Raw genomic sequence first — 26,522 nt, 5'->3', positions numbered from 1 at the left:
CATCATTTTCCCGTAGTATGACCAGTTATGAGATAATTTTCCAAGTTTGTGGGTGATATATATATTATTAATGTTTTTCTTTAATTTTTAATCTCCATATAATTATGTTACTTTATAACAATCAATTTTAACTATTATAAGACAAAATATTTGTGGGTAAAAATATAACATCTATAACTTATATATAACACATATTTTTATATGTTACGGACACATAATTCGAGAATTCGAGAATTACATTAAATTGCGTTCATAACTAAAATTAAATAATGTTTTTTTTGTCTGGGACAAATTAAATTTATTACAATTATTTTATAATAGTTCCTATTAAAATTTACATTACACTTAAGTTTTTTTATGTATGATGGTCACCCGAATAAAGATTTCATTTAGTTTCATTGCTGTCAATAATGAAACACCATTGTTGCGGTTTTAAAAGGATTATAACTGCCATAAAAATGAAACTGTGATAATTATATTACACATGTTCATGATAAAGTGAAGTGAAAAACTCTTATAAACAATTTAGTGGTTAATTAAAATAATGATAACTAAAATGCAGCCACAAACAAATGTTGCTGTGCCGCAAGCTGTCACGACGCAGTCCCAACAGATTGTCGGTGTTCCCGCAAATGCCGTAATCTTAAAAATGTCGGATATTCAGCAAATTTCGACAGTTGGTAAGCAATATATATTTCATTATTGATTTAATACTTATTCAATAAGCTTGGACAAAGTTTCATGCTATTAATAACTATTGGGCATCATTTTAATGGCGTGTTGCGTGACAGTCGTTCGTAACAGCGCTTCATTGCTGAATTTGCATACACTGACTAAAAAGCTGATCCATCAAGAGTGACTAAATACTGGAATTTTGTTAAACCTTAGTTACATGTACATCAAGATTACACACATTTATTAAGAAAAACCAGGGTTCTATGGAATAAAAAGTAACCTAATATTTTTTTCAAAATTAGCCACAAAACTTAAGGGCATTGATATTTAGGGTTGGATTATAGAACATTGACTAAGATAATTTAATTTATAGGTGTTCACTTATTTGCATATGATTTGTGGCAAAGTTCACTATTTTATATTTAGTAGAGGAAATTTAAAGATAAGGGGAAGCTTACTCAAATTGGGCCATTACCATGGAAAATTGCCATCTAAGCTCCTAACATGTATAGAATATTATTATTTTTAGTTAAATATTTTTTTGTTAAATGTTTGCTTATAATTGAGATTTGGTAGTAGTGGGTTACAGGCAAGACAATATTAATTTTGGTTTATTCAAATAAATTTGTTATACATTAGGGTTATTGGAGCTTGCACATAGAGAATACCAGGCTGGTGACTATGACAGTGCAGAATTGCATTGTATGCAGATGTGGAGGCAGGACTCGACCAATACTGGGGTCTTGTTACTTCTGTCATCCATACACTTTCAATGCAGAAGGTTGGACAAGTCTGCACACTTTTCCACACTGGCAATCAAACAAAATCCATTACTAGCAGAAGCATACAGGTAAACAGTTAATTCACATTTGATTTGACTTACATAATATATGAATTTAATAAATGTAGAAGTTAAAAGTTTTAGTACACTTAAAATCTAGTAAAGAATTGAAATTTTTGAAATATAATATGACTAAGTTTGTTATTTAATTTCAATTAAAAACTTTAGTTTGCCAAAGCCACTTGTATTACCCTTTTCACTGGTTAAAATAGAAAAGAGGACTACTACATATCTTCCAAATACACACATACACATTATATTATTAAAAATTCTTGACAAAGATGTGCCATGCCATACCCAAATTACTATAATACATACTTATTTTAGACAAAAGATCTGAATATCATGAAGTTATGTTTATTAATACTAGATTTATTGTAGGAAGTGTTTTTATTATAATCTTGTTTAAATAAACAATCTCTTTGTTAAGTCATCCCACCCATAAATATGGTAGTTAATTTAATTTTGTATTAGTTGCTAATTTGACAAATCATGTGTAATTGAGTAAACATGAGTCTTGTGAGTCCCGTAATTTTTCTTTTCTAATTAAAACATTTATTCTGATAACTAATTAATTGATAATTAATTTTTCGGGATTTTTTTCAATTATGTATAGCAAATAATATATCAATTGCACTGTACAAATTTGCATTTGTAATATATATATATAAACTAAGAATTTTCTATGTGTGTAATAATATGGTTATAATTTGATAGTCTTATGATTTCTATTATATACTATACATTGTAGGGAACAATGTTATAAAAAAAATCCAAAATATTTACATTGTACTGTATGTTTAGAGCAAAGGAGGTAAATAATTTATTATTACAGCAATCTGGGAAATGTGTACAAAGAAAGAGGTCAGTTGCAAGAAGCGCTGGAGAACTATCGCCATGCTGTAAGGCTAAAGCCAGACTTTATTGATGGGTACATTAACCTGGCAGCTGCTCTGGTGGCAGCTGGTGACATGGAGCAAGCTGTGCAAGCATATGTGACTGCTCTGCAGTATAATGCTGTAAGTAATTTTTATATTTAAACTATTTGTCCAGTGTGTGTTTAAAATCATATTATATGCATACTATAAGTCCTCAATTGCATTAAATGATATTCATAAATGAACAAGTCTAATTGCACCTTTTCAACTAAAGTATCTGTCTCATTTAAGAACAGGGTTACCGCAATTAGACAGAAAGGGACAAAAGTGTTTACGTAAATGAGTGCAAAAAACTGATTTAATTTATATGATTGGGGCTAGTCTTCAAGAGTGTATGATCACTTCAAACGTATATCTATATATATAATAAAACTAAGTCGATAAAATGTGCGTGCCGATAAAACTTAAAAAGGAGTCCCGACACGATAAAGGGACTTATGTGGTGTGATAGTCCTTTATCCCCCCTCGAACAAGAAAGTTCCCGTTTTAATCTAAAGGGCATGTTTTTAAAGATATAAGGGACTTTCCGACCCTTCAACTTGGAAATTAAGTGCAGTGGCGCCATCTGTTATCGAATATTTGAACTTCATTCAGGATTTGGAGTTAAAGCGACATAATTTTAGTTATCCAAATTAGTTCTCAAAATATTTAAAAATTTAGGTTTTTAAATTTCGCGCCTTTACTACATACGCTACCGCTACAGAAGCTAGAAAGTTCCCGTTTTAATCTAAAGGGCGTGTTTCTAAAGATATAAGGAACTTTCCAACCCTACAACTTGGAAATTAAGTATAGTGGCGCCATCTGTTATCGAATATTTGAACTTCATTCAGGACAACGATTGTTTGGGTTGCATTTCCAAAAGCGTTGCGAGCAATTGTAGCATGTGTAGTAGTGACACGAAATTTAAAATTCCAATTTCAATAAAGTCTTAAATTTAATTTGTTGCTATAATAAAGTTATTAAATTTTGTGTATTTATACGTCATTAGCTAACTTATATTTTGGAGTTAAAGCGACATAATTTTAGTTATCCAAATTAGTTCTCAAAACATTAAAAAATTTAGGTTTTTAAATTTCGCGCCTTTACTACATACGCTACCGCTACAGAAGCTAGAAAGTTCCCGTTTTAATCTAAAGGGCGTGTTTCTAAAGATATAAGGAACAAGAATTGCGAAAAAACTCTGAAATAATGGGAGGAGCTCTACTCATACTCTCAGGAGATTTTCGACAAACACTTCCAGTTATTCCCAAGTCAACATCAGCAGACGAGATCAATGCATGCTTGAAAAAATCACATCTCTGGCCACAAGTACAAATACTGCAATTAACAAAAAACATGAGAGTTGAATTATCAAGAGATGAAACAACAGGACAATTTGCTAAAATACTTTTACAAATCGGCGAAGGTACATATCCTACTGACCAAACGACCGGCCTCATTGAACTTAATAGTGATTTCTGTAATATAGTCACTACTGAAGACGAACTAATCGACAAAATTTATCCAAATATTATTCAGAACTATACTAATGCAGAGTGGTTATTTCAAAGAGCAATTTTGGCCACTAAAAATAATATTGTTGACGATATCAATTTTAATATTCTAAAGAAAATACCTGGTGAAGAGAAAATATATAAATCGATCGACACGATGGTATCCATTGAAGAAAGTGTCAACTTCCCCACTGAATTTCTAAACTCTTTACAAGTACCAGGAATGCCATTACACTGCCTTCGTCTGAAAATTGGAACTCCAATCATACTACTCAGAAATCTCAACTCCCCAAAATTATGTAATGGAACTAGAATGATCGTAAAACAGCTATCGAATAATATCATTGAAGCTGAACTTATTTCTGGAAAGACCAAAGGACAGACAGTATTTATACCTAGAATACCTCTGATCTCTTCGGAATTGCCATTTCAATTTAAAAGACTGCAGTTTCCAATAAAATTAGCCTTTAGTTTTACAATTAACAAAGCGCAAGGACAAACTTTAAAATATTGTGGCATTAACCTCAAAGAATCCTGCGTCTTTCACGGTCAGCTATATGTAGCTTGCTCAAGAGTAGGAAATCCGAAAAATTTATGTATATATACTCCGGACAATAAAATGAAAAATGTTGTTTATAAACAAGTATTGTAAATAATGAGAAAACGTTTTCAATAAACTTTTTTTTTACTTTTTACGTCATAGTTTATTTTTTTATTTCGACTCTAGCACGTCATCTTATATCAACTCCCGGGCGAAGCCGGGTTTTTTAGCTAGTAGACATATAACTACTTGAGACTCATAGACTAGGGAATAACCTGTTTCACATGGGTATATATTTTTATTAGGACTATGATATTAAACATTTTCTATATGTGCATGTCTTTAACAACTCTTATGTTCCTGTTCTTATGTATTCCTTTAATACAGATATTTAGGACATAATAACAATTGTTATTTCTGTAGGTTTGTTTATAATTTAAAATGAAAAATTATTGTGTAATTGTATTATACAGGCAAACATACCTATATCTAGTTTATAATAATAATATACTGTAATATATCAGAACCTTGACCAAGACTGATAGATAAGCACATAATATTATTATTGCGGAATTGTTCAATGATTACTCATGACTTTTATAATTTAATTAACACTTTATTTATATGTATACTTCTTCAAAAGAGGTTTTGATATTTATACTTTGAGATATTAATAAATATTGAGGGTTTCATTTGTACAATGACAATACAAAAATTCATACAACTCTCTTTTGCTTTTAAATGTATATATGTACATATAAGAAAATAATTAGTAACAGTTCTTACTAGTAAATACTACATTCTAAGCTAAGGAAGTGAATGTAACATGATCTGCAAACTAGTAATAAGTAAAAAGTTAATAAAAAATATGTACATTTACTTATTACGGAAATTTAGTGTTGTCTAGGATGTTCAGTCTGGCTATCAATTAATTGCTGCCTGCCTTATTTAGCCACGTTATCGGCGAAGGTTTGTCCCGAATCTCCTTTTTAAATGCCATGGAAAGTTGGAATACGTTTGTCTAATCTGGAACGCTATTGTATTTTACGTTAGAATAGTCGTTTAACGCACTAACGTGAAGGAGAAATGGCGAATTAAGTAAAGTTTATTTATTATAATTATTTGCAATATAATTGTATTTTCTCTATCTTCGACAATATATACTAACATATTACTATATATACCATATACTCGTAGAGGTAACGAGTATATTATGGTTAAACGCTAATCATTTTGAATATGTATAGTTTAAATATATTAGTTTTCGCAGGTTCGAAATTAGAGGCTGTATACTAATTTGTATATTTTATATGGAAGAACATGTCATTTTGTAAAAATCAATTAAACTTTTGATTTATAATATATGTACTCGCATTTAGTACTCGCGACTACCTAAAGACACATCATTTTTTATCATCTTATCAGATAATTCCTTACAAGATATGAGAGTGTTACGTCTATCTCTCGTTTTCTTTGATAATAAATATGCATACCCAAACGTTTACAATATTCAATACAAACAAGATTTGTTTAAACAAACATTTTGATTAATAAACGTCTTAATTATTGATAAAAGATAAATTAGATTACACAGCTTTCTGCCGTCATTAAAGCCTAAATAAAGGATGATAGACGACGAATCAGTGCAATAATAAGATTCATATGAGATTTACCGCTAAGCACGACTCCCGTATATCAAAACCAAACGTTCCTGACGTTACGGGAGTCGTTATGATAAGATCTTACTAACGCCCGAACCCAATAATCAATCCACAATCTCAGATTGTTTGCAATCACTGTGACAGTCGATCGATCTCCTATCTGCATCCCAATAACCAAACCCTACGAAGACAATCCATTTTTGGCGACGGATAAAATGCTCTTTGTCGTTCCATTTTACCGAGTTTTCACTCATTTTTTCAAATAAAGTTAATAAAACCGTACAAATAACATTAAAATATACATGTGTATGTTTAAAACATAACAAACAGTTTTTTAATTATTTAAAAAACTGGTGTAACTAATGATGCTAACTGATGAAATACTAACAATGGATAGCTTGTATCGAAAGATGGCTATTACAATCCGTCGGTTGTTGTTTTACACGTTTTACAACATTTGGATTAAGATTACTATTATAGATTGAGATAGGTTATTGGGTTCGGGCGTTCTAAATTAATCCCGTTACAGGGTTCTTTCGTAACAGGGTGTTGAGTGAGATTCAAACGAAATCAAGTAACGAAGTTTCATGACGAAAATACATTATATTTGTGACGTGTCGACCTTTAGTGTCTAAAGTACAAGACGTCTTTAGGAGTATTTGTAGATTGTGAAAAATATATCCATTATATTACCTCATCGTATAACTTGTATTCAATTTAGTTTGAATACAATTTATAAACCAGATGTATATAAGATTTCTCAATTAGTAATTATGTATTATTATCTATTAGTATTCAAGGCTAGGCAAGTCGTTCTAAAAAAGTAATTCGCTCGTTTATCAATGGACTGTCATACGTCTTAATGATAATATAACAGATGATGGAAGCTGATTAAATCAAGAGAAGTCTCTGTGAAGCGAGTTTAATTCATACAGAACCTATTCAAAGATTCGTCAAACTCAAACTCAAAATATCTTTATTCATATAGGTAAACAAGTACACTTATAAACGTAAAAATAATAAAGTTAAATTAATTGTAAATTTAAATTTACTACCAGTTCCCAAGTCAAGGGCGTAGAGCGGGCAAGAAGAACTGGCAATAAATTTTCCACCACTCTTTTTAATCGCTAAATTTTGAGTCATACAAATTGTTTGAACTGGAGCAAATCAATCCCAAGAAATAGGATCATTCAAGTATTTGTCAAATTTATAGAAAGCTTTATTGATTAATAAACGTTGAACGAGTTTTGAATTTATAGTGATAATTCTCGAATTTCGCTTGGGAGTTTATTGTAAAAACTAATACAATTTTCATATAAGGAGTGTTTTATCTTCTGGAGCCTGGTTGGTTGGTCGTTCACTCAAATTAGTTCTATTTCGCGTATTATACTGGTGAAAGTCACCAATTGTTTTAAAATCGTTTATAATATTTTGTACTTCGAAAAAAGGCTTCGTCTTTCGATTATAAAAGGTCTGTCAAGGAGTCTTAATGATATTCTTAACATGTGATAGGAACTGATTAAATCAATTATCTCTAATTTGTCTTTGTCAGTCTAATTAATGTATGTACTCACTACATCGCTACAGTTTTATGTATGACAGAGTACGTTGAGGGCACAAAACAATGTCACCTTGAAGTTGTTTAAATAGTACGGTTATATGCGGGCAGTGGAAATGTTTCGTTTATTTAAATACACAAAGCTCTTTGCCGGTATTGTAATGACAAACACGTTTGATGTACTAAATATTTATAATAATTTATTACTGCTTCAAAAGTTTAATACTCGCATCGAGTACTTTACAAAGTCATTTGAACACTGGTCCGTCGCTTGCTGAATAAAACAAAGATGTCGATTGAAATGTTTTCAAGTCATTTAGTTTCATATATTCTTTGTATCTTTTATTATCACACTGACTGAAATTGAATGGTTGATTTTAGGGTATCACGTTAATAATTCTACCTAAATATATAGTTGAAAATAACGCTTTTACGCTTAAAATTTTTGACATACTATGGTTGTTTGTTATTTACGCAACGAACTCGCAGAATAATACAATTAGCTAGAACAATTATTTCACTGTAAATATAATAAATATAAAAATCATAGTGATAAAAATGACACAAGTTGTAAATTGTTTAGCTAAGATAAATGTTACAAAGCGACCAAGGTCAGAACATTAATTTCCGTGTTCCATAATCACTCACAACTGGGCGTGTTGCCATTCGCAATATAATAAAATTGATCATGCTTTGTTTGAATAAAAAAAAGTGCGTATAAAAACATGTCAGATTATAATTAATATGAACAAGACATAAAAATTAGTTTGCCAAAGAAGTTTCACATCAAAAATGCATATGAATTTTGAGACAATATAACAAACAAATCAAGTTACGACAATTTAAAAACTCTAATTTGAAATAATATGCATTATTGCATTTTATTTATAATTATACGATATTAAAAATGTAATAATTTAAATAACTCATGTTTATATTTAGTATCTTATTCACAAATTAAAAATAAACATAGAAACAAATACTATCTATTTAATTATTATGTTTAGCGACAGTAAATGCAATAATGCAATATTGTTCCAGGATCTTTACTGCGTTAGAAGCGATTTGGGCAATTTGCTCAAGGCTCTCGGACGTCTCGACGAGGCAAAGGTAAATAGTATTTTGCTTTGCTTTCTGGTTTACTCTGAAGTTAACAGGATTCTCTTGTCTCTTGCCTTTGTGTCGTTTTAAATTAGAGTACTCTCTGTTCCATCAGCGAACATTGCAATTGCGTAAAACGTATTCTCTGCATGAGCGTAGCTTACGTAATGGTTTCAACGTCTGTTTGGAGCTTTATTGATTTTTTAATAGTTCAACTGTTTAAACCATTATTGTGGCAGCGGAAGGGAACGGGGGCTGATATTTGAGACACCCGCCCGCTCCTTTCATTATTTTCAAACTGTTGCAATAATATCAACTGACGATAAATGTCGTTGATATATTGTTACGGGCATCTGCGTAAATTTTACACCAATCTTACATACAATGTTTGAATTAATATGCTTTAAGCTATAAAATATTATAAACATTGTATGGCAGATGATAGGATAACGGAGATTACTTTAATGATAATAGTAAATGTAGATGAATGATATTGGTAAAATCCTGTTTTCTTCAATTTAGTTATACTTTGAATTGTGCTTGTAGTGATTTCTTAATACTAATGAGGATCAAGTAGCGTTTTATTCACTAGTGGTATGACGTAGTGTGTTATGTTTATTTCTGCAATATTATTTGGTCATCCACATGTTGCCCGAAGACTCTGCTCAATGACAGTGTGAGCTGGCAAAAGATCCTCAAGTATACATTAATGATACATGATAGACGTGAATCGGCTGAACTAGTTTGACTCAAAATCGACTAATTCTGTTATATTTTCACAAGGTGTTGTCTGGTAAGACAGTAGGTGTGACTGCCGCTGTATCTAGCTGGGTTATGGTTGGTACTCCGCAATCACGCTGCGATGACAACATTCTGTGTAACGCAGGTAAAGTGTACAAGGTTTGCCAGAAATGATATGACAGGTTTCGGAGAACGCGTGATATTTGATTGTTCATTGTCGTGACCATCTTCCATCGGATAGGAAGTGGAAGCGTCTTCACTAATCTTTTTCTCTGTTTGGTCGTAGATTGGGAGTTATTGTAGTTATCGTCGTTTGCATTTCCTACTGATGTGTCCTCGCAGTCAGCGTAGCTTCGATAGTAGGGTGCACTTTGCGTAATGGTATTGACGTGGTTGATATTCGGTGGTCATCGCAATTTAAAGTTAAATGTCACCCAATTTCAACTACAGCTCTGGTGTAGTTGAACATTTTGGCGTAAAATACATCTCAATATTCATCATGGTAAAATTCCGTTTGACGATCCTATACTAATATATTACTTTTGTGTGTTTAGGCATGTTACTTGAAAGCCATTGAAACAAGGCCAGACTTTGCAGTAGCATGGAGTAACTTAGGTTGCGTTTTTAACGCACAAAGTGAAATCTGGTTGGCAATTCACCATTTTGAAAAGGCAGTGGCGTTGGACCCCAACTTTTTAGACGCATACATAAATCTTGGAAATGTACTCAAAGAAGCTAGAATTTTTGACAGGTGAACTTTTATTTTATGTAAAGCCCACGCACGCAATTCTGCACGCAAAGGCATTTTTTATCTCACGTTTTTTGTTAAACAGGGCTGTAGCTGCATACTTACGAGCACTTAACCTATCTCCCAACAATGCCGTTGTTCACGGAAATTTAGCGTGCGTCTATTACGAGCAAGGACTCATCGACTTAGCCGTCGACACATACAGAAGAGCGATTGAACTTCAACCTAATTTCCCTGACGCATATTGTAACTTAGCGAATGCGCTTAAAGAAAAGGGTCAAGTGGCCGATGCGGAAGAATGCTACAACACAGCTCTCAGATTATGTCCATCACACGCAGATTCTCTCAACAACTTGGCGAACATAAAGCGAGAACAAGGATACATAGAAGAAGCCACGCGCCTATACTTAAAGGCGTTAGAAGTTTTCCCAGAATTCGCTGCCGCCCACAGCAATTTGGCCTCAGTTTTACAACAGCAGGGAAAACTTAACGAGGCACTCATGCATTACAAGGAGGCTATCCGTATTCAGCCGACATTCGCTGATGCGTACAGTAACATGGGAAACACCCTGAAGGAGATGCAAGATGTCGCCGGAGCGTTGCAATGCTACACGCGAGCGATTCAAATAAATCCCGCCTTTGCCGACGCGCACAGTAACCTTGCCAGCATTCACAAGGACTCTGGGAACATTCCCGAGGCCATCCAGTCTTACCGGACGGCGTTGAAACTTAAACCGGACTTCCCTGACGCCTATTGCAACTTGGCGCATTGCCTGCAAATTGTTTGCGATTGGACCGACTATGAGGCTAGGATGAAGAAATTAGTCAGCATTGTTGCTGAACAATTAGAGAAGAATAGATTGCCTTCAGTTCATCCGCATCACTCGATGTTGTATCCCCTGTCGCATGATTTCAGGAAGGCCATCGCCGCCCGTCACGCGAACTTATGCCTGGAAAAGGTTCAAGTTCTACACAAGCCGCTATTCAAATTCCCCCGCGAGTTACAAGGCCGTCTGCGTATCGGATACGTGAGCAGCGATTTTGGCAATCATCCAACGTCTCACCTCATGCAGTCGGTACCGGGGTTGCATGACCGGTCCAAAGTTGAGATATTTTGTTACGCTCTCAGTCCGGATGACGGCACTACCTTCCGGTCCAAGATCGCACACGAGGCTGAACATTTTATAGATTTATCTCAGCTGCCATGTAACGGAAAGGCAGCCGATAAAATATACGGAGACGGCATTCATATCCTCGTGAATATGAATGGATACACAAAGGGAGCTAGGAATGAAATATTCGCATTGAGGCCGGCGCCGGTACAAGTGATGTGGTTGGGGTACCCCGGCACCAGTGGGGCTAGTTATATGGACTACTTGGTGACGGATGCTGTGACGTCACCTCTGGAATTGGCCAGCCAATACAGCGAGAAGTTGGCTTATATGCCGCACACATACTTTGTGGGAGACCATAAGCAGATGTTCCCACATTTGCAGGAGAGATTAATTCTAAGTGACAAGGTGAAATCGAATAACTTAGGAATTTTGGCGGATAACGTTGCTGTGATCAATGCGACCGATTTGTCGCCACTCGTCGAGCACACAGATATTAAAGAGATTAAGGAAATTGTGCGAGCAGCGCGTCCCCTCGAGATATCAATGAAAGTAGCAGAGCTGCCCACCACTACGCCGATTGAAACTATGATTGCTTCCGGACAAATACAGGTAGGTACTTGAATTTCTTATTTGGGAGCGTTCAAGTATTACGTCACGCAATTTTTGGAAATTTAGGATCCCCCCCGTGTAACGCGCCGTAACGTTTTTCTGTACTTAAGTACAGTACCGTAACCAAGTATAGTAAAACGTTTTGTGACGACCTAGTGATTCTTTATACCTAAAAGCTACCATTATGTGGTGTAAAGTACTGGAAAGTCGAAAACAATAACGCGTAATTCAATCCCCGCCCCGCAACGTAACGTTGTACAAGAAGACCCCCCCCTCCAAAATTCGTTATGTTATACTTGAACGCTCCCTTTTTACTTAATTACTTTCATTTTAATGTTTGAGTAAAAATTATATAGGTGAAGCCCGACGCAATTCGATTAATTAACTACTGATTTAAGGGAGTGAACGAAATTTTTATCGTAAAGTCAATACGCTTACTAGCGTCTGGCTAATGAAACTTGATACTGAAAAAGCGCGGCAAATTTAAAAAATATTAGCATGGCCATGGGCATTAGCCCTAAAGTAAAATGGAAAGTTGGAACAACTCACTTTGATACTTTGACATTCATTTTTATTATACTAGTGGATGCTTGCAATTTTTAGGCTTATAGGTTTTGTGGACATAAGTTTCATCTAAGTAGATTATTGGCTTGCCTTCTGCACGTTTCGATGCAATGGTACGCAAAAAGCGATGTCTCCATGCAGCTATATCATGTCGTTCAATTAATAATAATGAACGTTCATTTTTGTTTTTCTTAAATTCATAACCGTTGGCTAATAATCTCAAGACTATCTGTAAAAGAACAATAACATTATCTAAAGTAACTAAAACTAATATGTACCTATTTCAAATAAAAAAATATCAAGACATTTTGACCGTACTAACTTTAGTGTTGTCATATAAAAAGTTTGCAAATCTACTATGCAGTATCTACTTTCGTTAGCCAGACTCTCACCATTCTTAATGAATGATCCTGAGTGAACATTGATTAAAATAGAATTGCATTTCTTGAGTAAAACAGCAGATTTGAAAACAATAGTATATCGTGAACCGATGCGAAACGTAGCGTACATTTCCATTGTCGGAAATAGTTACAATGGAATCTTACACAGTAACCGGAAAACGATAATAATCTATGATATTACGTCTGTTGTTTGACAAAATGTAAACAAAAAATATTTTTTATTAGAGTTTTTTTCCTAAAGACACATTGATAAACTATTTTTTATTACTAATCGTCACAATAATTAATTATTATAGGTATTAATGTTTTTTTCATGTATCCTTTATTAGCTTGTTTTTTATTCCTGTTTGGTTTCTTTTTCTCAACAACTATATGTAATACATGTATTTTTGCACTTTTCTCACAGTGGTTGCCTGGAAGAGATCGCTCGAAAGCGATAAGGCCGCCAGTTGCTCTCCTTTTTATGTAATTATGTCAATTGTACCTACTATATTTATGTATATGCAACGAAGTGTTAATAAATAAATAAATAATAATAAAAAACATTTATTTTTAAAATGTTATTGGTATGACGTATGTTGAATCATTGCGGGTGCGCAATTCGGTGTGTTTACGAAACAATAACACAGGAATTTGTGCCACACAACGTTGCAAAACATAATGTATTGACAATTATAGGATTCAAACTGAACTAAATTTATTTTATTTTATTAGATACTAGCTGACCCCGCAAACGTTGTCTTGCCATGTATATTACTTCTAGGAAACATTATTAGTTTAATAAATATAACGATCTACTATAATAAAAATAGGGGCTGATCGTAGAGGGTTGAAAATTAAGGGTTGTATGTATTTTTGCTTTTTGCTTAATGCTACATATATCATAAAAAATATTAAAAGTAATAACCCTTAACATTTAGGGGGATGAAAAATAGATGTTGTCCGATTCTTAGACATACCCAATATGCACACAAAATTTCATGAGAATCGGTCAAGCCGTTTCGGAGGAGTTCAACTACAAACACCGCGACACGAGAATTTTATATATTAGATTAATTTATAAAAATCGTAAATGTGGCCGTTTAAAATTAAAGTAAAATATTTAATTGTATAGAAAACATTTAAATCAGAATGTGTTTTATTTTAAATGTGGGACGTAATGTAGTATGTTTCTCCTAATACCCCAATGGTTATGATGAGTCCATAGCGCATACATATTTTCCTGAAATCGAGGACCTTGTACAATATTGCTATCTCTTTGTAGACGACAGTCAACGGAGTGATCCTCCAAAATGGCCTGGCGACAACCCAGACGAACAACAAAGCGGCAACTGGCGAAGAAGTACCCCAATCCATAGTGATCACCACCAGACAGCAGTATGGCTTACCAGATGACGCTGTGGTGTACTGCAATTTCAACCAGCTGTACAAAATAGACCCCCTGACGTTACACATGTGGGTGTATATTCTGAAGCATGTGCCAAACAGTGTGCTGTGGTTGTTAAGATTTCCAGCTGTCGGTGAACCTAATTTGCAGTCCACAGCTCAGCAACTGGGTAAGTTTTATAAATACAATTTTATTAGTTCAAACATTTCGATGTTTCTCTTATATTCTAGACTTTCCAAGTCATGATGTTGAAAATTTAGTTCGGTTTAATCTAAACTTAATGATGGTCATTAATATTGTTTGGTTATTGCAAAATATTTTTAGGGTATTCTGTAATTTGTTATTTGGTTTACAATACAGTGTAAACTCTATATAACGACACTCAAAGGATCGTGCATATTTTGACGTTACAAAGACTTGTCGTTAAATAGAAAAAGAAAAAGTTTATTTCAGACTAGTGTTAGTAATTACATAAAAAGCAATTCTCAATTGAACATTACGCTAACGTTTTTGCTGCACCAGCGAATATGTTGTATTTTTTTACCTTTTTGCACGTGCCCATCCCAATTTGTAAACAAAAAAACGGAATTCTTAGAAAGTTCGGTACGTATAATGCCGACAGTCGAGTTTTTTACGAGCTAGGACAATATAGCAACAAAAGAACGTACATAGCTCCGCAGTTTTAACTAATTTCGGCAACTTAAAAAGTTAAAAAGCACTTTTTATTATATAATTGTCGTTATGGAGGTTGCGTGTAATGCTATGTAGAGTGTATCATTGTTTGGAAGACACGCTAAACCCACTAAAGGAGAGTGATTTTGCTGCTTTATGGGATTAGTCGTTATATCAATGGACGTTACATAGAGTTTACACTTTGATAATGAATATGTTTGGTTATAGGATTACCCCCGGGTCGGATAATATTCTCGAATGTAGCGGCCAAAGAAGAGCATGTACGAAGAGGACAGTTGGCTGACGTGTGTCTAGACACACCTTTATGTAACGGACACACAACCAGTATGGACATTTTATGGACAGGAACGCCTGTTGTTACATTACCCGGAGAAACTTTGGCTTCTCGGTAAGGAACGTTTAAGTAATTAAGTAAATGAACAAGGGCTAAAATAACTTTTTAAATTCCGAGATATTAAAAGCGATTTGAATTTGGAATGTGGATAAAATTAGTTAATTTTTTAAATCACTAAGGAGATTGGTTACGAAAATGTAACTGGCTGCCAAAAAAAGTAAGTTAAAAAAACAGTATGTGAAAAGTAAAAACGCGCGAAACGCATTCATTCTTTTGTTATTGTTTGTTCGGATTTAAGATAATACATAGAAATTATGTCTGCCTCAGTTAATGAAAATAACGAAATAATTTCAGTTAATACAATTGTTGTTATATCGAACGTTTAAAATATAATTTTACTTCATTAGTTGAGGCCTCAGTTGATAGCAACGTACTTTGGATTCCTCCGTGATATGGATTGAAAATATACTCGCCTTAAAAATAACTGTTTGTTTGGCCTTGGCAAATCTCGTATTAATGGTCACCATAATTCAATAGTCAGAGTACCTAGTTACGCCTTCACATATATAGAGAAAGATATTTGCGGTTATATCCTACTTATTTTTTTAGAAATATGGTGTAGTAAATGTTAATTTAGTAACGAAGTGACATTTAATTTTCTAAATGAATTTGAATCGACGCGACATTTTCAATGGCATGTCTCTCTGAGTACGACTCCTATGTTTGAAACACAGTTAATGTAACATTTGATAAATAATATTTATTTTATGTTTCTCTTAATTCCAATGTTCATGTACGTACTATAAATTAACTAAGAAATAGAACTAGACGCTTAATGAATACTGTTGTTTGCAGAGTGGCAGCGTCGCAATTAAATACGCTCGGTTGTCCTGAATTAATAGCGAGAACGCGCCAGGAGTACCAAGACATTGCCGTACGACTCGGAACTGACAAGGAATAGTGAGTAATTTAAATAATATTTAATTGTTGTCATCATTTACAGGCTCAAAACTAGTTCATTACATTTTCATTTTATATCTACTTAATGGGAATACTCCCGTTTGCTTGTCCGATTAATGAATTACGAATTTAAAAGCAGGGAATAATATTTATTTCCCTTGGACCCCTGTCAAAATTCAAATTAAAAATCATTTAATCATATAGGTAACACAATGTACACTTATGATCGTCAAAAAAACTACTGTATATGAAATGCTTCTAGCTTTACATTTAGTGCCAGTTCTCAAATCAAGGCCCTAGAATGGAAGAGAAGAACTGGCAATAAACTCTCCCCTACTCTTTTTAATCGCCACGTTTTTTTTACACGACGTTTGTAAGGAGCTGCAACCATTACACTTGACATCTTAAGTGATTAAATGACTGTTTACTCCATACGACCATGTGCATGTCTATTTAACACAGAATAGATAAAGCATAGATAGGTTATACTAGTGTGTTAGTACCATTATTCTATGTAGAAAAATTCTAGGATTCTATTTTAAATATTTCATAATAAATTAAAGAATTGTTGTTTTTGTTTGCTTGTAACGTAAATAGTGAAAATATTATGTTAATCTGGAGTATAGAAAAACACTTTTTTACCGGATTGAAGTTATGTATTATTATAAATTTAGACGCACGCTGTAAAGCACGCGAAACGTCAGTTAAATTTATGAAAAATAATTATAAATTTATAATAATACATACTTCAGTCCGGTAAAAAAGTGTTTTTCTATGTGTAAAAGTTATGTAAATAAAAGACAATACTAATCTGGAGTAATTATTATATTTATCTATCTTATTTTCAGTCTAAAAGCAATCCGAGCAAAAGTATGGACAGCGCGAGTGGAGAGCCCTCTTTTCGACTGCAAAGCATACGCAACGGGCCTAGAAATGCTGTACAACAGAATGTGGGCCCGGTATGCGAGAGGAGAGCGGCCTGACCACGTCCAGGCTATAGATAAATAGGCCGAACAACACTGCGACAGTGAAGGGACGTCCAAGAAGCGACGATGGTGTTAGTGAAGTGATTAGTGATAGTGACTGTTAAGAATGATACTCTAGTAAAGTGATATATATTGGAATAAGTGGCTTAAGATATCAACTACTAGAGAAAAGTGTTATGTTAATGGTATGTTGTTCCTGCTATTGTAGTTGGTATCACAAACTACCCGTATTCCAGTGAGAATAAGATTGGGGTGAGTTGGATTGGAAGACACTGACATAGACTCTGTATGTCTGTGAGTAGATCTGTTGTTTAACAGATCTATTTGTCCAACATTATTTTACCTTCTGCTAATGGTAGGAATAATATTAAAAGTTTTTTTTCGAGGCTAATACGCTTCCAATTCTCTTAAAGTATTATGTAGATTATTTTTTTGAACTCATTAACCCAGTTTTAAAATGTGAGGCACAAAGCTGTTAACAATAATTGTTGGAATTGATTTGACATTGTATATATTGATGACTTTGTAGTTGACAATTTTTTTTGCCTCCCGTATGAGGGAACTTTTAAATTCTAGATTGATGAGTAATTTATTTCTTTACACCTCCAGTATTGTGTATATTATACTGCTGGTAATAACAGTATGACTCAATGTGAGAAATTTTTATATTTCTGCAAAAGATGGTTTAATTTCATTGAGTACAATAATTGTAGAATTTCCCAGTTAAATTGTCTTAGCAATAATTAAATGTGGCCTTCATAGTGTGTGCCATTACAAAATGCAATACATTTTAATTTCATTTCTATTTTAGTGTTTCTTATAATTGGACGCTGATAGGATAAGTAAATTATTTTATTAAGTATATTAGAATTTATTTTAGTGTTGAGGAAAGATGTCGCAGTGTTTGGATAAAAATCTACATTTAATAAAACAAATATTCGGCTTTTGACTATAATCCTAGATAGAACTAAGACTAAATTAAATATTTGGGGATACCAGTAACTAGAATCTCACAATGAGATAATGATATTATTTTAGCTGGCAAGAATTTGGTAATATTATGGTGAGTTCAATACATTTTCTAATCTATATTAAAATGATTTCATAACCTAGTGACTACACAGCTTCTTTCAAACAAACTATGTAAGACTGAATATATGAAAGATTAATTTGTAGTGTTCTTTAATATGTTAAGAAAATAAAAATTGTTAATAGAATAAAATGAGCAATAGTTTTCTAGTTTTCATACAATTCATTGTTTGAATTAGTTAAGCATACATTGTTACATGTTGTATAAGAAAGATGTGATATAATCGGTGGACTAAATGGAAAACGGATTCATTTGTATGCAGCAAGTGTCAGCAATGAATTGTTCGACTAAAAATTACTGCAAAATGATTTTAGAATTTATAAGGCAGTAAAATATTTCTAAATTGTTTGTTTTTGTTTGATTTCTAAAGATGCGTGAAATTTACCGCTTAAATTACAAATGTTTAGCAGACATTCTCCACTTCCTGATTGTAAATATTAGACGAAACAGTACTAGGTATAATAAAGGAGTGATAATGACTGGTCTTTTATTGTATTCCTTTTATTATATGTGGTAATTCATTATATGTAGTTATTAAAGTGGACAATGAAGATCAATAGTATCACTATAGAAGCAGAACCATGATGGCTTTTTTAGTTGGTATCCAGGCAACAAATGACTGTTGGTTGTGAAAGACCCTAAGTGCTCGTTCAGACACGGCGGGAACCGCGCGATTGTCAGATCGTGCGGTTTGAACCGCAAAAATGTCGACTGTTCAGACATTGGCGGTTAGTTAGCGATCAGTTTCAAGATGGAAGTCGAAGAGTAACTAACGTGGCTGTGGTTGATAAAGAAGAGGCAGATTCAGAGAGGATCGACTGACACATGGTAAATTTGTAACACTATTGACTATTTGAGAATGTCAATAAAATCTTTTGATGAACTCATTGAACTAATCAGGGAAGGTATTTCAAGCTCTGAAACACATATGAAGGCAAGCGTGTTACCAGAAGAAAAACTCTCCACTTCATCAATAAATACCTCAGTGTCGAAGCGATAGCGTGCTCACGGTGCTCTTGTTATGACGTGTTAATCGCGCGGTGCCCGCAATGCTTATGAACGCTGAGTAATTGCTCGTTCAGACACGGCGGGAACCGCGCGATTTGAGAATCGCATGGAAATCGCGCGGGTCTTATTTGTATGAGTTATTAAGTAATCGTTCAGACATACCCGCGCGGTTAATCAAACCGCACGGTTTCCGCAACCCAACCGCCAGAAAATAGAATCGCGATACTCCCGCGCGGTTCTATTACTATGAAGATCTTACTCAGCGTTCATAAGCATTGCGGGCACCGCGCGATTAACACGTCATAACAAGAGCACCGTGAGCTCGCTATCGCTTCGACACTGAGTTATTTATTGATGAAGTGGAGAGTTTTTCTTCTGGTAACACGCTTGCCCTCATATGTGTTTCAGAGCTTGAAATACCTTCCCTGATTAGTTCAATGAGTTCATCAAAAGATTTTATTGACATTCTCAAATAGTCAAAAGTGTTACAAATTTACCATGTGTCAGTCGATCCTCTCTGAATCTGCCTTCTCTTTATCAACCACAGACACGTTAGTTACTCTTCGACTTCCATCTTGAAACTGATCGCTAACTAACCGCCAATGTTTGAACAGTCGAAATTTTTGCGGTTCAAACCGCACGATCTGACAATCGCGCGGTTCCCGCCGTGTCTGAACGGGCACTAAGATCTTCATAGTAATAGAACCGCGCGGGAGTATCGCGATTCTATTTTCTGGCGGTTGGGTTGCGGAAACCGTGCGGTTTGATTAACCGCGCGGGTATGTCTGAACGATTACTTAATAATTCATACAAATAAGACCCGCGCGATTTCCATGCGATTCTCAAATCGCGCGGTTCCCGCCGTGTCTGAACGAGCAATAAACCCCAATGGTGTATAGGTAGCACTGTTTTATTCTAAATTTAAAGTATGTTACCCAAGATTGCCCTTGGTCTGGCTGCTAAGCCAGTAAGTCCCCACATGTGCCTTAATTAAGGCGCGGAAGAATTTGAAATTGAACAGTTTCTGTTTTATCTGGTTAACTTTTTAACCGTTAAAGACACGGTTTTACTTAAATATTTTATTCGTACTGTTGCTGTTGCAACAAAGTGTAAATAAATAATTTTAAAGCATCTAATTAATTGAAATAAAAGGTCATGAAGTATTTATCAATTTACGATGTTTATGGTGTTCACAAAAGTATCACCTATTAGCTTTTTCTCACGCATTTGTTCGTGTGCACTGTGCAAATATATGCCAAGAAAAATACGTTTTCTAATTAAGGTGTGGTTTGTCTTTAAAATCACATTTTTTGTGTAGTTTTTTAGATTAAAAGAAATAGAAGAATAATTTGATGAAAAAAAGCAAAAAATACTTAGATCAATTTATACAGGATAAAATTTACTACTTTAATGAAAAAACTATCAGTGTAAACAGTATTAAGTTGAATGTCTTTACCGCAACATTGTGAAGTACAGAAACCTAAAAACATTTATTTAAAACATGTATTTTATTAAATAATATCCCTAATTGGAAGTGAGACTTGTGTTAAGCTGACGCGTTTGAGCCCTGGCTATGACTTCCGCCCACCTGCATGGTTTTAACGATAATGATTGCGAGACTTCACACATTGAAAGTATCGTTATGTCAATTAATTTAACAAATTCACGGATTTCAATCCGCATAATTTTTCTATATACGCGCGTAAACCAAATAATAGAGTTTGCGTGAGAGATAGATGTGTTTGCGAGGCTATATGCGTTTATACCTTTTATAAAATTTCTTATGAAGCAACAATAGCTTGACATGAGCTATTAATAAAATAAAAGTGACGTTATGATTTTTCTAAAATTAAAGCGAAAGGTAAGCAAAAATCACCACAGAACTTCCAATTAAACTACGTAACGTAATAAAAACATTTGTTTTCCTATTTGTATTCTATTGTATTGAATACAATTTTCGCAAGCGCGCTGTATGAATGCAATTCTTATCTCTAGATGTCGCTACATTGCGAGAAATGTATAAATCTAGCTAAATTATGCTTCAATGGTCATAGTGAAAAAATACGACCGAGTTCAATGTTCACAAATATTCAAATTCATTGTAAGTAGTATTAACTTCTTTACACAAAAGAATGAGGTAGGTACTAGAAAGTTTAATGTTTTATTTATTATACACGAACCTTATGGATTTTCATTTATGTATATCCACGCTGATGTCGTAGATAGCACAGAGAAGTCGTAGATAGCATATATGTATTATACACATTACACATAATATATTTTCTACGTGTGATAAATAAAGTCCAATTTTCAGTTATTAATTGAGACTGCTTATTCCACTAGAGTCGTTTAAAAATGCGATATAATAATATTCTAAAACATCTTCAAGATTTACATTTCTAAACACAAAAAGTATAATTAATATGTATTTTCCTCCAGAGACATGTCACGTAGAGCGAAAACGTTATATACGTAAGTGCTTTTCCTATCACTATAAACTAGCTATGTGCGGGCTTATTCGTATCTATGCAGTGGGTAATAGAAATGCGATGGTGCGATTCATTCCCTAGCAAGAAGCCGGCTGCCGCGCATTGATGGCGTTTTACCGAGCACGGCAGTCGCGGTTCCGGCGCCGAGAGGGGATCGCGTCTGGATAACGCTACAATGAGACTCGCGCAATATAATTATTACAACCTTAACAATATCGTATTCTCATACAAATAGTGCCGCGTATTATAATATGATCGCTCGCGACAAACGGACCAAAGTTTTATTTATCAAAACAAGTTGACAAGTGAAAATGAAATGGACAAAGTGCGGTTTAAAATGATAATTAGCGTGATATTCTTTTGTTTAGTGATGGGCGCGGCGCTCACGGGGGCGCCTGACGCTGCAGATGCATGTTTTCGAGTGGCCGGTGAGAACGTTGTGAAGTGCAATGTACGGACGCTGTCCTCGGATCGGGAGCTGCCCGGTTCGATGCACTCCGATGGCGCGGAAAAGCTTGCAATCACCTGCGGCGCGGATCTAATCGAAACCACATTCAAGGATCATCAGTTTAGTAAAATGAAAGATTTAGCGGAGATCACTGTGATCGGTTGCAAAATTCTTCGTCTGCCTGGTAACGTGTTCGAAGGACTTCGCGGTTTAAAGACCTTGCAGTTACGCACCATGAATAATGATTGGGGTCATAATAAAGAATTGGAGATGTCCTTTGGTGCCTTTAACGGCTTGAGGGAGCTTCACACTCTAGATCTCGGCTTTAATAACATAAGAAAGATACCATCTGATTTGTTTTGTGCTCTGGAAAACATAATTTCTCTAAACCTCACTCGCAATAAGATAAAGTTTGTTGATGAGCTGGGTTTTGGACACAAATGTGGTTCAACGTTGCAGACTATCGATCTGAGCTACAACGATATCATGTCCTTGCCAGCTGACTCTGAAATATTACATCTGCGACGGCTCACACAACTATACTTGCAGAACAATAAAATAGGCGAGTTGCCCGCCGAAGTTTTCAGTGACCTTCTATCGTTAAAAGTTGTGAACCTCTCCGATAACGCTATAAATTATTTGCCTGAAGGCTTGTTTCAAAATACGAGAGAGATTCGTGAAATTTACTTGAGGAACAATGAACTGGAAATATTGCCCAAAAGAATATTTAATAGGTTGGATCAGTTACTCGTTTTAGATCTTTCGGTGAATAAATTAAAGGGCGACCATATAGAAGATGAAACGTTTAGTGGTTTAATACGATTAATTGTGCTCGACCTGTCCCATAACGCTATCGCCCGCATCGCTCAGAATATGTTTAAAGATTTATTTTTTCTACAAAATCTTAACCTAATCAACAACTCCATAAATTTTATTGATGATAACGCGTTTTCACCACTTTTTAATCTTCATACATTGAATTTAGGGCTCAACAAATTACGAACAATTGAAGATCACATGTTTAATGGATTATTTATATTGAACAAATTAAATTTGAATAATAATTTATTATCATATGTAAGTGAAAACGCGTTCAAAAATTGTTCCGACTTGAAGGAATTAGATTTAAGTTCGAATAAGTTTACTAATGTACCGGAAGCAATATCACAATTACCATTTTTAAAATCGTTAGACTTGGGTGAAAATTTATTGACGGAAATAACGAACAGTTCGTTTCAAAATTTATCACAGTTAACCGGTTTGCGTTTAATCGAAAATCAAATTGGAAATCTCACAGCGGGCATGTTCTGGGGAATGCCTAGCCTACAAGTGCTTAATATGGCGAAAAATAAAATACAGTCGATAGGAACTGAAACGTTTCAAAGAAACTCGCAGTTGGAAGCCGTGCGACTTAACACTAACTACATTTCAGATATAAATGGAGTATTTGTGTCTTTAAAAAAATTGCTATGGCTCGATTTATCCGAAAATCATTTAGTCTGGTTCGATTACGCTTTCGTCCCGTCGCACTTGAAATGGCTTGATATTCATGCGAACTTTATCGAAATTCTTGGTAATTACTATAAAATTCAAAGCGATCTACGCGTTAAGACATTGGACGCGAGCCATAATCGTATAGTCTCTTTATCAGCCATGTCTTTACCAAATAGCATTGAACTTTTATTTGTAAACAACAATGAAATAACAACTATAGAGGCTGATACTTTTGTTGAAAAAACTAATCTTACACGTGTTGACATGTATGCTAATAAAGTCGAGACATTAGATGCGAACAGCTTGCGTATCGCGCGATCTGATGACCGTACATTACCTCAGTTTTATATAAGCGCTAACCCTTATCGATGCGACTGTACAATGAAATGGCTTTTACTTATAAATTCCGTTACTTCCCGACAATACCCGTACGTGATGGATTTGAATAATGTCGTATGTAAAGAATCTTATGTCCGCGGTGTCAAAAACCAAGCCGTTACTTCTCTTCATATAAAAGATTTCCTTTGTAAATATGACAGCCATTGTCCCGATGATTGCACTTGTTGTGATTTTACCTTTTGTAATTGTAAATCGGTGTGTCCGCAAGACTGTTCTTGTTATCATGATTCGACAAAGACGACGAATGTAGTTGATTGTTCTGCGAAAAAAGCTAACACAATACCTCGCGATATGCCCGCGACCGCCACTCATATTTACTTTGACGGAAATTCTTATAATGAGCTTAATGAAACTCTCTTTGAATTGATGCGGAGGGCTGTAGTAATTTATTTAAATTCGAGTAATATAATAAGTGTCCAAAATAACACATTTCGTGAACTGGGTGACCTCAAAATACTGCATTTAGACAATAACAAATTAAAACGCCTTGAAGGCCTTGAATTTTCTAAATTAAACAACTTAAGGGAATTATACCTACAGAACAACACCATTGAGTTCATTTCGAATGTAACATTTACGTTTTTGGGTTCTTTAGAAGTTTTACGGTTGGACGGAAATAGACTCGTAAATTATGGCCTGTGGCATTTGGACAATAACAAAAAGTTACAGACTCTGTTCGTCGGCAATAACTTATGGTCTTGTGATTGTAAATATTTACAAGGATTCCTCACATACATATCGCAGAATGTAGAGAAGGTTGTGGATATCCGTAATCTTTGGTGCAACAGTGAGAAATCTAGTTTATCGAAAAAGCCATTGATTTTAAATGTGACGATTTGTAGTGAAATAAGTGATAACTCAGTGATAAGCGCGTTCTTCGTCTCTAACAACATACCATTACTGGCCTCGGTTCTCACCGGGTTCATGCTTATTTTATTAATATTAGCTTTCGTGTTCACATTTAGATACGCTTGCAGAATGTGGTTATACTCAAATTGCGGTATTAAGCTCTTTCCCCTAGCGAGCGCTTTTAACGACGCCGATAAGCTTTATGACGCTTATATTTGTTACAGTCCAAAAGACGAAGAATTCGTTATAGAATCCTTAGCGCGTGAGCTTGAGAACGGCTATCCGTCGTATCATCTCTGTCTACATTATAGAGATGTTCCACAATTTGAAGCAACTTACGCCCAGTTCCCTGACTTAGTGGTCGAAGCGACCGAAGCCTCGCGGCGTATAATAGTTGTTCTGACAAAGAACTTTATCTTAACGGAATGGTCTCAGATAGAATTCCGACAAGCATTTCAACGCGCACTCCAAAACAATCCACACAAATTAATAATTGTCTCCGTAGGGCTCGCGCCGCGAGATCCGGAATTAAAATCGTATTTAAAAACGGGTTTAGAGATAACGTGGAAAGAGAAACGTTTTTGGGAGAGGTTACGATACGCGATGCCATCGTGTAAGCGGCGCGGGCATAAGTTGAAAAGACTCAATTACGGAAGGAATTCCAATACGTACACAATGGACGCGTCGGTATTAAACAGCACTTGTCAAACGCTCTGCGGCAAATCGGCGAATTCCGCTGAACGTTCCCCATGCGATCGTCCTTTATCCGAACACATTTATTCCACTATCGATTCCGATTATTCGTCTAATGATTTCCAAGGCCGGCACAATCCGCAAGCTGTGGTATTACAACACACAGTTCAGACGTACCTGGTTTAAAACGTAGTTGTAACGAAAGATCTCATTATAACGGTATCACCAAGATATCGGTAGACGTTCGTTGAGCATGTCGCTTTACTGTGAAAGTTTTTGAATGAATCATGTCGTCCGATGGTGTATATAGACCTCATAGTGTTAATTGTGTAACTTTTGTACAATAACGATACCAAATTTCGCATTTAAAAGATTCGCTTATTTATTGAATTTTGTTTGAAATGTTGTAAGTATTAATTTGAAAGACTGTAAATTATTGTAGATTATTCGATTATGGCTGATGTTTGTATAGATGATTAATAAAATGTTTATAACTTGAAAGGGTCTTTTATTAATTTCACATTTTACACACGATTCAGTCTAATTAACTCAGGATCGACATAATATTTTTGTTAGTAGGTACTTTTCCATCAAAACCCAAGGTTGCTCACTCCGATTGAATAATGTATATTGTACGTATAACGTAACAAGGGACAATACATGTTTTATTTCGAATCCAATCCCTTTTTTACGATTCTAGCTAGAT

The 26,522-nt window shown here is 34.7% G+C and overlaps 3 protein-coding genes across 6 annotated transcripts; all 3 read left to right on the top strand.

Annotated features, from left to right (window-relative positions):
• Positions 1-384: 384 nt before the first annotated feature.
• On the top strand, positions 385-17,735 carry LOC125055917 (UDP-N-acetylglucosamine--peptide N-acetylglucosaminyltransferase 110 kDa subunit). 4 transcript variants are annotated; one of them, XM_047658662.1, is made up of 10 exons: positions 387-680; positions 1,315-1,525; positions 2,352-2,535; positions 8,749-8,817; positions 10,104-10,300; positions 10,383-12,021; positions 14,251-14,542; positions 15,274-15,454; positions 16,256-16,360; positions 17,209-17,735. In XM_047658662.1, the coding sequence occupies exons 1-10, from the start codon at positions 545-547 to the stop codon at positions 17,366-17,368; spliced, it is 3,174 nt and encodes a 1,057-aa protein (XP_047514618.1). In that variant the 5' UTR covers positions 387-544; the 3' UTR covers positions 17,369-17,735. The 4 variants fall into 4 exon arrangements, with proteins under 4 accessions (XP_047514646.1, XP_047514638.1, XP_047514618.1 ...); XM_047658673.1 differs by lacking the exons at positions 387-680; positions 1,315-1,525; positions 2,352-2,535 and adding an exon at positions 9,592-9,694; XM_047658690.1 differs by lacking the exons at positions 10,383-12,021; positions 14,251-14,542; positions 15,274-15,454; positions 16,256-16,360; positions 17,209-17,735 and adding an exon at positions 9,592-9,694 and having other exon boundaries at positions 385-680; positions 10,104-10,261.
• LOC125055938 (ATP-dependent DNA helicase PIF1-like) lies at positions 2,810-4,717 on the top strand. The gene is made up of 2 exons (XM_047658699.1): positions 2,810-3,202; positions 3,606-4,717. Exon 2 carries the CDS (start codon positions 3,643-3,645, stop codon positions 4,597-4,599), a length of 957 nt encoding a protein of 318 aa, XP_047514655.1. The 5' UTR covers positions 2,810-3,202; positions 3,606-3,642; the 3' UTR covers positions 4,600-4,717.
• A 4,279-nt stretch (positions 17,736-22,014) lies between the features above and the next one.
• Positions 22,015-26,317, top strand: LOC125059570 (toll-like receptor 7). The gene has a single exon (XM_047664056.1). It carries the CDS (start codon positions 22,250-22,252, stop codon positions 26,000-26,002), a length of 3,753 nt encoding a protein of 1,250 aa, XP_047520012.1. The 5' UTR covers positions 22,015-22,249; the 3' UTR covers positions 26,003-26,317.
• Positions 26,318-26,522: the final 205 nt, after the last annotated feature.

This window comes from Pieris napi, chromosome 2 (assembly GCF_905475465.1).
Source record: "Pieris napi chromosome 2, ilPieNapi1.2, whole genome shotgun sequence".
NCBI lineage: Eukaryota > Metazoa > Arthropoda > Insecta > Lepidoptera > Pieridae > Pieris > Pieris napi.
Note: the sequence above shows the minus strand (reverse complement) of the source record. Positions and strands in the feature narration are given on the sequence as shown.

Coding starts and splice junctions, on each gene's coding strand:
- LOC125059570 (XM_047664056.1), top strand. CDS start 22,250: ATGGACAAAGTGCGGTTTAAAATGATAATTAGCGTGATATTCTTTTGT.
- LOC125055917 (XM_047658662.1), top strand. CDS start 545: ATGATAACTAAAATGCAGCCACAAACAAATGTTGCTGTGCCGCAAGCT. Junction 8,818..10,103: donor GACGTCTCGACGAGGCAAAG/GTAAATAGTATT, acceptor TTGTGTGTTTAG/GCATGTTACTTGAAAGCCAT. Junction 12,022..14,250: donor TTGCTTCCGGACAAATACAG/GTAGGTACTTGA, acceptor ATCTCTTTGTAG/ACGACAGTCAACGGAGTGAT.
- LOC125055938 (XM_047658699.1), top strand. CDS start 3,643: ATGGGAGGAGCTCTACTCATACTCTCAGGAGATTTTCGACAAACACTT.